We start from the raw sequence: 12,003 nt of genomic DNA, 5'->3' as shown, positions 1-12,003 counted from the left end.
ATGATGAATGTAAGAGAGCTCCTACTCTTATATAGGGAATTGGAGGTTGAGGTAGCAAGATGATGTGGCAAGTTTATGGGATCTTATTGCTGCTAAAAGTGAGGTGGAAGGTGGTATATGGTATGGGTAGTGGATGGATAACGTGGATGGTGCTAATCATGCATTGGCTAAGGTGGAAGAAATCTAGGCATACATTGGCTAATGAATACATAAGGGTTATGGGTTGTAGGTGATGCATGATGGATGATGAAGCGGAGTGTTAAAATTGGTTGTTTGAAGTGATGTGGTACAAAACAAGGCATGCATTAGATGCATGTGTAGGATGAGGTAGATATGGGTCATTATTAGTTTCTAAGGCATGGGGAGATGACTAATGATGGATTTTGGGGAAGAACCCATTTTTATCTCATGTGCATTGTCTTATATGTGCTACCTCATTTTTTTGTCATGTAGTAATTATCCTATTTTGTGATAATTTCTATGTTCTAGAAATTGAGCTTTAGGCCCACATGGGCCCAAGTCCAATGGGCCTAGCACAATAAATGTTGCTCATGTTACAAGATACGTAATTTTGGTAATGGATTCGATGGGTTGTATCTTACTAACGGAGCATCGGATTGATGCACGATTTTCGCTGTGGCGACCGCAATGACGACATGGTCCACATGACAAAATTTTCGAAGGCATCTGGAATAAATCACTCGGTCGGACAGTTTTGGTGGATCCAAGGTCACTTCTTTTGGTCCCGAACACGTGCGAATACACACACGGATATGCACTCAAGTTGAAAAATCAACGGTAACAGCTAAGGACATCCAATTTTCAGCTGGCAAAAATCTAAGACGTTACAGCTCCACACATCATGATTGTGTATCAAAATGGCATTCTGTTATATATAATGTCTTTTTAACTATAAAGACTTTACGTGTAATCTAAAATTAGACTTTTTGCCAATTTTCAAATTATAGCCGAAATGAATAATGTGTTTACAACCTGTAAAACTTTTATATGCAAATGTAGATATCCAAATAGCCTATGCAATTAGATTACTTATAATCTCATTACAACTCGAGGATTTTTACTAGCAACGAAATGGCCTCTAAAAAATTTTAAGTGTAGATAAGGATTTGTGTTTTGATTTTGATTGTAGGAATCTCGAATTCGATCTCATTAAAGAAGAGGCGCAGCTAGTTTTTGCTGGAAATCTTTAGTTCTATTATCCTTCCCAGAGAAGAAACGCAGAGGGCTCAATCATAACCTATCAAGAAAGAAGAAAAAAATGAGTTTAGTAGTAATTTTGTAAATTTTGCAGCACTTGATCTTGTATTTTCGCATTTTTATTCATTTTCTAGTTGAGCGTAATTTCGGTTTTATATGCATTCCATCTAAAAATGTCAGATTTTTTATTTTTTTATTTTTTTTAAAGGTCATGATATTAATTCAATGCAAATGGGTTGCCTTTTTCTATGTAAGGGAGGCTCATCTTTTTTGTTTAAATAAACAAATAAGATGAAGTGCTACTTCTTAACTTTTCTCATCATTTTCTTCTTTACTCTACTTTTTTTATTTTTTTATTTTTTTTTATTACTCTCTCGTTTGAATTTTGATGTGAATAGTTTTTTAGTAACTTTTTCTATTCTTTATTGCTGTTTGATTAGAGTAGTTTGTATTTGTACTTATTAGATCTTGGCTAGTTGTCATTAATGTTAATTTATGAATAAGGTACGTCATGGATTACAACTTAGATAATCATGTGAAGTAAATAAATTGCATATATAATCAAGCAAGATGTTTGATTCCAAAATTCAACACATAAAAAAAAAACTAGGAAGGCTCTTCTACAAATGCCCCATAAAGATGCTATCATTGAAGCCTTTAGAACTACTCTAATATGAAAATAATTATATTGCATTTATGCTATCTATTCATTGTATTGTTTAAAATCATCATTCGATTTTAAAATTTATTAGTATTTTCATTAGTGTGAAATTTATCAGCCAGACCAATTCAATGATCATAACCATCTGATTGATGGCCTATAATATGGGCAGCCTAGATCATTTGTATAAATGTTAGGTCTAACCAACAATCAAATCCATCTATTTGATAGTCCGATCATGGATCACTTATGATTTTAAAGAATCATAAGTGATAATGAGGCAAATAAAAAACTCATATAAGTCATACCACACAAAACAGTGGGGAATGAATGGCTGAGGGTGACAGAAGTTTTGTATCAGGATGATATTTGCACCAACAATTTATCTGAGTGATAATTAATTATAACCCTATGAACGGTTTGAATGACATATAAAATCATGGTCAGCTCCATAAAGGTTTAAACAGTGGGCAATTCCACTCCCACTGTTTCATTTTATGTGGCCCACTTGAGTTTTAGAATCATATTCTATTTTGGTCTTTCAAAAGAGATGGACAGAGTGGATTTGTCATGGACATCTCTTTGAGCTCCATACAATATCAAGGTCGCAGGCAATCCACTTCATGTAAACAGTGGTTCTCCTTGTGTCATCTATAGTAAAGAGGATATTAACTAACTACCCTTAAGTAAGTGTATTTCTGTTTGTCCATGAAAAAGAAAAAGAAAATCCCTAATTCTAAATATAGTAGGAAAAATAGAGAAGCAATTGACTCTAAGGGATAAGTATGGATATAGACTTAACCATTCTAAATACTCTCCATAATTATAAATATATTAAAAAAATTATAATTATTAAATTCTTAGTCGAATTGGGTTAACTCACCAAGTTGACCCACCCAAATTAAGATAGAGTGTAGTTGAGTTTTTTGCGTTTTTAGATTATTATCAGTACAAATTTTCATGAAATGTAGTGTAACCAAACATGCATTAATTTCTATATTTTTTTAGTTCAGTAATTTTTTAATTTAATATTTCTATGTTGCTATTGCAGGAGTTGCTATGGAATTCCTCCAGGAGATTACCAGGAATGCATGGGTTCAATACGAATACTCCAGAAGGCTTGAAGAGAGTCTCGATGTTCTGAAAACCGAAATGCAAGAGTTGTGCAGCCAGCAGACCGACATATTTATTGCACTGAATGCAGCAGAGGTAGTGCATGGAAAGAGGCCAAAGGCAGAGGTGAGTTCATGGCTAGAAAATGTAGAAAAGATTAGAAGCGCAGTAACTAAGATAGAAGAGGTTTATGGAGAAATAGGGAGAGATTTCTCACTCCCACGTGTTACATTGGGAAAGCGTGTCGTAGAGAAGATTGAAGAGGTGGTGAAGTTTAAGGAGAAAGGTCGATTTTCAGAAGGGTTACTTGCTGATCTATTACCTGAAAGTGGAAGTATACCCACAACGAAGCTGGTGGGTAGAACGATAGTGGAAAGAAAATTGGAACAGATTTGGGAGTCGTTGATGGATCAGGAGGTCAGAACTATTGGTGTGTATGGCATGGGGGGAGTGGGCAAAACAACCATCATGACCCACATCTATAATAAAATACAGAGCTCTGGAATATTTGGCCTTGCCATTTGGGTGACGGTGTCTAATGATTCTAATATTGAGAGACTACAAAATGGTATTGCACGAGAAATAGGATTGGACATTTCCTATGAAGATGATGAAATGATAAGGTCAAGGAAATTGTTCCAAGCTTTGAAACGTAGGGGGAAGTTTGTTATCATCTTAGATGATATGTGGAAATCATTTCCATTGGAAAAGGTAGGGATTCCTGAGGGCAATGCATACAAGATAGTCTTGACTACTCGATCAAAAAATGTGTGCCGAGGCATGAAGTGCCAAAAAAAATTTGAAGTAGAGGTTCTTTCGTGGGAAGAAGCATGGGAATTGTTCAAGGAAAGGCTTGGGGCTGATGTTGTGCTTTCTCCGGAAGTAGAACAGATTGCGAAGCTTGTGACCGAAGAATGTGGTGGTTTGCCGCTTGGAATCATCACAGTAGCAAGTGCAATGAGAGAAAAGGAAGACATTAGAGAATGGAGAAATGCATTAGAGGAGTTAAAATGCTCGACAATGGAGATAGAAGGCATGGATGATGAAGTTTTTCCAATATTGAAATTTAGTTATGATCGACTAAAATCTGAGAGGATTCGATCTTGCTTCTTGTATTGTGCTTTGTATCCAGAGGACTATGAATTCCATGATGAAGATCTGGTAAAGTATTGGATAGCAGAAGGATTGATAGATGCTATGGGAAACTGGGAAAAGGAACAAGACAAAGGCCACACAATATTGAATGGACTGATAGATGTATGTATGTTGGTAAGGAAGTCTCCTATTGCGGTAGTAATGCATGATTTAATCAGAGATTTGGCCATTGGAATTATAAGGAAGAGCCCCCAGTTTGTGGTCAAAGTTGGGAAGGGGATAAGGGGATCAATTGGTGTAGAAGAATTTACTGAAGAGGTTGTAAATTTTTCATTAATGAGAAATGAAATTGAAATTCTTTCAGGTGATCCCAACTGCCCAAAACTCTCCACATTGTTGCTGCAAGAGAACCCTCTCTCAGGCAACATTTCTCATGAGTTCTTCAATCGCATGAACAACCTAAGAGTTCTCGACCTCTCTAAGACTGGTATTGAGTATCTGCCTGAATCAGTTTCCAACTTGGAGAACCTATGTATGCTCTTCCTAAAGAGTTGTAAGAGGTTAAGGGAGGTACCGTCCTTATTAAAGCTGAAGCGTCTAAGGTTTTTGAACCTCTTTGAGACTCGCATCAAAGAAGTGCCACATGGGATGGAATGTTTGGTTAACCTCAATGATCTTTATGTTTCATCTGCTGAAGTGACAAATAGGATAAATGTTATTGGTTGTAATTCCTTAATGCTTCCTGATAGTATTATCAAGCTGAATCTGCGGGATTGCAACCTGTCAAGCTTATCCTGCCTCTCTCGTTTGCAATACTGTAACATCTGGAGGTGTAGCATGAAGTGGTTGTTGCCTATAAGAGACAACAGCACCATAATTAGGTCTTTGCCCTCAATACAGTCTCTGTATCTAACGGATCTTACGAATTTTAGCGGTCTGTGTGAGGGAGTCTTGATGCCTGGCTCATTTGCATGCCTTAAAGTCCTGAGTGTCTGGAGATGCAAAGTATTGGAGAATGTCATGTCACTTGAATTGTTTCAGCACCTCCAATGCCTTGAATCCATCCGTATTATAGATTCAAGTGAGATGGAGGAGGTTATAAAAGGAGGAGAAGAAGGTGATAACAACAGCAATAACAATACCATCATCCTACTCCCTAACTTGAAGTTTTTCACTTTGAGAAATTTATGGAAATTGAAAAGCGTTTGTAAGCGGATAATCATTTGTCCTTCCCTGACTGAGATTTATATAGCTGATTGTCCTCTGCTGAAGAAGATCCCTTTTTCTATGGGCAACTCAACATCTGTTGTGAGAGGAAGGATTAAAGGAAGCAAAGAGTGGTGGGATGCATTGGAGTGGGATGATCCCAACACCAAAACGCTCCTCCTACCTCTTTTTCATGAACAAACAAGTGAAGTAGAAGGACGTGGAATGAAAAGAAAAGCAGAACAGGTAGAAGAGATTGCGTCGACGTCACAGCACCAATAATATTCCAGTTTGGCTTTCTATGCTTTTTTATTTAGTTATCTATTTCTTCTTTTATATTTCAAATGTAATATTACTGAGAATGTCTTCTCTTCCTCTCTCTCTATCTTTCTCTCCCTGTAAATGATAACAACAGAGCTTTACCACACAAGCCTTGCTAATGGAATACTCACAGCACGCGTGCCAATGTAGCACAAGTTAATGAAAGTCTAACACACGGATCATCTATAACACCTGTTTTATAGAGAGCATGATACCAGATTGCGTATTGAGTAAGCTGTGGGGCCCACATGTGATTTATATGTCTGATCCACACTGTTCATCCGTTTTTTCAAATCATGTTAGTGTTTGAATCCAAAATTGAAACATATCCAAAGATCAAGTGGACCTCACCACAGGAAACACCAGAGATAATGGCGTCCGCGCAGAACAACCAAGCTGGATTGGACCCACCATGGTGCACATGTAAAATCCCCTCCATCCATCCATCAGCTGCACTTTTGAATGTTAGGCCATGGGGCCAAAAATCGGTGCCAGTCATAGGTTTTTGTAAGGCGTTACCATGCTATCTATCTTTCATCAAGCCCCTCTTCATCCAGAACCTTTGCACCTCCTAGACACAAATTGCTTGTGATTCATTCTCCTGCAACCTCATCTAGGCACAATGAAAAGACACGGCATGTGTTGTACATGTGAGTGCTCACACAGCCTTGATTTTTTACTCCATTTTGAATATTTGATACACCTGCAAAGTATGTAGCAAGCCAATATGACGAAAAAAGAGAGTACTCAAAACTCAGTTAGGCACACCACACAAAATTCGAAGGATTGATATTTGTGTGACATAACAAATGGAGGTGGGCTCCCCTTTTTTCCATCTTGATTTTCAACAAAGATGATGTTGGTGATGGTTGAAGATGATGTTGGTGATGGGCCCAATGTTTAAGTAACTTGGATATTCATTACTATTGTGTATAAAAAAAATCTAAAGAGTTCCACATAAATCTGGCTCAAGATGCTCCTAGGGATTTCTGGAACTTTCTAGAAATCTTTACGAGTATTAAAAATCTCCGCACAATCGCTGCTTTCTAAAATACTATACAACTTATGTAGAGGTATTTTAGTATGCAAGAAGGAAAAAATTTGGCTAATTCATTTTGAAACCTTTAAGCTTATGATAAATGTTATTTACTGAGAAATGCCTATACAAAAATATACATATTTAGTAAACATATATCAAAAAGCAATTGACCCATTTTAACAAAAATGAATCCAGATCAATTGGAGGTTATAAATGATGATTTTCATATGTAGTGACTTAGTTTACTTTGAGTGAATGCATACTGTGTGTGCAACTTTTGAGTGATGGTGTTGTTGGAAGCGGTGATGGATTTGTGCAAATCCAAAACCGTATGAGCATCGTCTGAGCTAGCTTTGCTAGCTGTGAGATTGGATTTCCTTTCTAAAATTAGATTCCTAGCTGTGTGATCTTTCTAGCTGTTGAGATTTTTTTTCTAAGTTTACTCTGCTAGCTAAGAGAAGATATACAGTAGATTTTTTCTAGATTTTTTTCTTTCTCTAGCTGCCCCTAGGATGTATCTGGACAGGGATAGATTAGTCTTTTCACGTAACAAGAAAAGCCTATAACAGCACCGTGTATTCATCTCCGTTTGAATACGATTCTAACACAGCAGCATATCACTGTTTCTTTTTTAAAAGTTTATTTTCTGTTTTGAGGTGGCTGCAGCCACTCGTCAGCAAAGGATTGGGTTTACAACCCAACAAAGTGGTATCAGAGCCGACGATCCTTGGGCCTCATCAGCAAGAGGCTGATCCTGCACTCCCGGTTTTTAAAAAAAATCAGCTTTTTTCAAAAGAAATCAGATTCCAGCCGCAGGTCTTCAAAAAAAAAAACTGTTTTGAAAAAAACATCAGATTGCAGCCGCAGTTTTTTCAGAAAAAAAATCTGTTTTTAAAAAAAAATCAGTTCTTTTAGTCCATCCCTCTCTCCTTAAAAAAAAAGAAAGAAAGATGGCTAGCACAATCCATCTGCGAGTTCCTAAGTTGTCAAAGGACAACTATGAAAAATGGTGCATCCAAATGAAGGCGTTGTTCGGGTCGCAAGAACTATGGGAGATCGTCACCGATGGGTATGAAGAACCCACTATGGAAGAAGAAGCTGCCTTCACCAACGAAGAAAAGACTGCTCTCAAAAATCAAAGGAAGAGAGACAATAAGGCTTTGTTTCTCCTCTATCAAGGCTTGGATGAATCCACCTTCGAAAAGATTGCCGAAGCAACATCAAGCAAGCAAGCATGGGATACCCTTGGCACCATCTTCAAGGGTGTAGATCGAGTGAAGCGGGTTCGCCTTCAAACATTGAGAGCCGAGTTCGAAGCAACTCACATGAAGGAAGGTGAGAATGTTACTGATTATTTTTCGCGTTTGCTTGTAACTGTCAATAATTTGAAAAGAAATGGTGAAAAGATTGAAGATGTCCGAGTTATTGAAAAGATACTTCGATCCCTCACAACCAAGTTTGAGCATGTGGTTGTGGCGATCGAAGAATTAAAAGATATAGAGAAACTCTCCATTGAGGAGTTGATGGGATCGTTGCAAGTTCATGAGCAACGAATGCAGAAGAATGCCAGTTCCATGCCGATGGAACAAGCTTTGGAGTCAAGATTGACTCTTAATGATAGCAATGGTGGACGTGGAAGTTCACAACGTGGTGGACGGTTTGCTAACAATCGCGCAAGAGGCAGAGGGCGCGGATACCAACAAAGTCATGCCCAAAACCAACAGAAAAATACCAATTTCCATGGAAGAGGAAATGGTAGAGGTAGATCTATGCGTGGACGGGGAAGTACAAAGAACATCCAATGCTATAATTACAACAAGCTTGGCCACTATGCATCTGATTGTTGGAGCAAGCTGATGAATCAAGACGAGCGATCCAACTATGCCGAAGTATCAGGACATGAACAAGAAAGCTCCACACTTCTCCTTGCACAAGAGAAAGGTAGTGATCAGCAGGACGTATGGTATCTCGACACGGGTGCAAGTAATCACATGTGCGGCGACAAGAAACTCTTTGTGGAACTCACAGAAGGAGTTCATGGCGATGTAACGTTTGGAGACTCATCAAAAACACCTGTGAAAGGTAAAGGTAAAATCCAAATCTTTCAGAAGAATGGTGTTCCAAACTATATCTCCAATGTGTACTATGTACCTAACATGAAGAGTAACATACTGAGTCTCGGACAACTCCTCGAAAAAGGGTATGTCATACACATGGAGAACTCTTCTCTTTCCATTAGAGATTTGCATGGACGTTTGATTGTAAAAGTCCAGATGGCAAAGAACCGTATGTTTCCTCTCCATATAAACACAATGCTTGAGAAGTGTTTTTATGGAAAAGCAAAGAATGATTCCTGGATGTGGCATCTTCGCTTTGGCCATCTAAATTGTAGTGGCCTGAAACTTCTATCCTCATCAAGCATGGTGCATGGCTTACTTGTTATTGAAGCTCCAGAACATGTGTGTGAGGCGTGCACACTTGGAAAACAACAAAGGAACTCCTTTCCAAGTGGAGTATCCCAAAGAGCAAGAGAACCGTTGCAGTTAGTTCACACTGACATCTGTGGACCATTAGAGTCAATCTCTCTTGGAGGTAATAAATATTTTATTACCTTCATTGACGATTTCAGTAGAAAGTTGTGGGTGTATATAATCAAAGAGAAGTCTGCTGCTTTTACTATTTTTAAAAATTTTAAGGCCCTTGTTGAAAAAGAAAGTGGTCTTAAAATCAAAACCCTCCGATCTGACAGAGGTGGGGAGTCACCTCAAATGTTTTTCGAGAATATTGTAGGGAATATGGCATTAAGCAACAACACACTGCAGCGTATATGCCACAACAAAATGGAATTGCAGAACGAAAGAACCGCACTATCCTCGATATGACGAGGACCATGCTGAAGGAGAAAAGTCTACTAAAGAATTTCTGGGCAGAGGCAGTTGCATGTACTGCCTATCTGCTCAATAGGTGTCCGACCAAGAGTGTTAGATTCCAGACACCGTAGGAAGCATGGAGTGGATACAAGCCGAGCATGGCACACCTTAAGATCTTTGGGTGTGTCGCCTACGCTCAAGTTCCAGAAGCGAAAAGGAAAACGCTTAATGATCGTGGCAATAAGTGCATCTTCATCAACTACAGCGAAGAGTCAAAGGCATACAAGCTCTACAACCCACTAACCAATAAGCTGGTGGTAAGTAGAGATGTAGTATTCTGCGAGGAAGAATCTTGGAAGTGGAACCAGGAAGATTCGGCCAAAGAAAGTCAGGTTGAGGCAGAAGTATATGAAGAAGAGAGGCATATGAATCAGGAGCAGACACCCACATCACCCCTTTCGGATCTCAAAAGTCCAGGAGTACGCTCCATATCTCCTGAAAGTACTTCATCAAATCAGAATTCATCCAGCACATCTTCATCTGATTCTCCTTCATCCTTGGCTCCTATTAAAATGAGAAGCCTCAACGACATCTATGCAGAAACTGAGGAAGTAAATTTACTCTGCCTGTATGCGGACCATGAGCCTCTCACATTTGAGGAGGCTGTGAATGAAGAATGTTGGAGAAAGGCTATGGAAGAAGAGATTCATGCCATCGAGAAGAATCAAACATGGGTGTTGACCTCACTCCCCAAAAGCCAGAAGACCATTGGTCTCAAATGGGTGTACAAAATCAAGCGGAATGCCGATGGTAAGATCGAACGATATAAAGCAAGGCTCGTAGCAAAAGGTTACAAACAGAAATATGGGGTAGACTATGAAGAAGTTTTTGCCCCAGTTGCTCGCCTTGACACTGTAAGAATGATAATCTCCCTTGCAGCTCATCACAGTTGGATGATTTACCAACTGGATGTGAAATCTGCATTCTTAAATGGGGTACTTGAAGAAGAAGTATACGTTGACCAGCCTGAAGGCTTTGTCATGCAAGGGGAGGAACACAAGGTGTATCGGCTGAAGAAAGCCCTGTATGGGTTGAAGCAAGCTCCTCGTGCTTGGAATGCACGGATCGACGGTTATCTTCAAGAGAATGGTTTCATCAAATGTCCATATGAGCATGCCGTCTACACAAAGAAGAATGCCCATGGTGATATGCTTATCGCTTGTTTATATGTTGATGATCTGTTGTTCACTGGGAACAGTCAGGCGATGTTTGAAGAATTCAAGCTGGCTATGTTCAAAGAGTTCGAAATGACTGATGGTGGATTGATGTCTTTCTTCTTGGGCATTGAGGTGAAGCAACAAGTCGGCGGCATTCACATATCCCAGAAGAAGTACACAAAGGAACTCCTTGAGAGGTTTCAGATGGTCGACTGTAAAGCGGTAAATACACCTATTACAACAGGCCTGAAGCTCACGAAAGATGGAGAAGGAAAAAACGTCGACTCAACCCTATTCAAGAGCCTAATCGGAAGTTTAAGGTACCTCACAATCACTAGGCCAGATATAGTCTACAGTGTTGGGCTTCTAAGCCGGTATATGGAAGCCCCAAAAGAATCACACTGGCTAGCTGCAAAACAAGTACTGATGTATATCAAAGGGACTATTGAGTTTGGTCTTTTTTATCCGTACAATGATGATGCGATGTTGTATGGATACTCTGATAGTGATTGGGGTGGTGATCAAGATGAAAGAAAAAGCACCACAGGCTATGTTTTCTATCTTGGGTCGACAGCATTCACATGGAATTCGAAGAAGCAGAGTGTGATCGCCCTGTCCACATGTGAAGCAGAGTACATGGCAGCATCGTCCACCGTCTGTGAAGGAATTTGGTTGAGAAACCTGCTAAAGGAGCTGAAGCATCCGCAGGAAGAATCCACAGTCATATATGTGGATAACAAGTCGGCAATCGAGCTAGCTAAAAATCCGGTGCAGCATGGAAGAAGCAAACACATTGATACCCGGTACCATTTTCTGAGAGATCATGTGAAGCAAAAAACGATGAAATTAGAGTATTGTCATACTACGGAACAGGTGGCGGATATTTTCACAAAGGCATTGCCGACAGATGCATTCAAACGACTAAGAACGATGCTCGGAATGAAACCGGTTTTGGTTTGAAGGGGAGTGTTGGAAGCGGTGATGGATTTGTGCAAATCCAAAACCGTATGAGCATCGTCTGAGCTAGCTTTGCTAGCTGTGAGATTGGATTTCCTTTCTAAAATTAGATTCCTAGCTGTGTGATCTTTCTAGCTGTTGAGATTTTTTTTCTAAGTTTACTCTGCTAGCTAAGAGAAGATATACAGTAGATTTTTTCTAGATTTTTTTCTTTCTCTAGCTGCCCCTGGGATGTATCTGGACAGGGATAGATTAGTCTTTTCACGTAACAAGAAAAGCCTATAACAGCACCGTGTATTCATCTCC

At 39.2% G+C, this 12,003-nt stretch overlaps 2 protein-coding genes across 2 annotated transcripts in view; both read left to right on the top strand.

The window, feature by feature from the left end:
* The window catches only part of LOC131249182 (disease resistance protein SUMM2-like), a 169,531-nt gene that overhangs the window by 11,989 nt on the left and 145,539 nt on the right, over positions 1–12,003 (top strand). The gene's annotated exons all lie outside the window — the stretch shown is intronic.
* Positions 2,877–6,306, top strand: LOC131249180 (probable disease resistance protein At5g63020). The gene has a single exon (XM_058249797.1). The coding sequence runs from the start codon at positions 2,939–2,941 to the stop codon at positions 5,573–5,575; it is 2,637 nt and encodes an 878-aa protein (XP_058105780.1). The 5' UTR covers positions 2,877–2,938; the 3' UTR covers positions 5,576–6,306.

This window comes from Magnolia sinica, chromosome 6 (genome assembly GCF_029962835.1).
Source record: "Magnolia sinica isolate HGM2019 chromosome 6, MsV1, whole genome shotgun sequence".
NCBI lineage: Eukaryota > Viridiplantae > Streptophyta > Magnoliopsida > Magnoliales > Magnoliaceae > Magnolia > Magnolia sinica.
The sequence above is the reverse complement of the archived record's forward strand: the minus strand, read 5'-3'. Positions and strand labels throughout refer to the sequence as shown.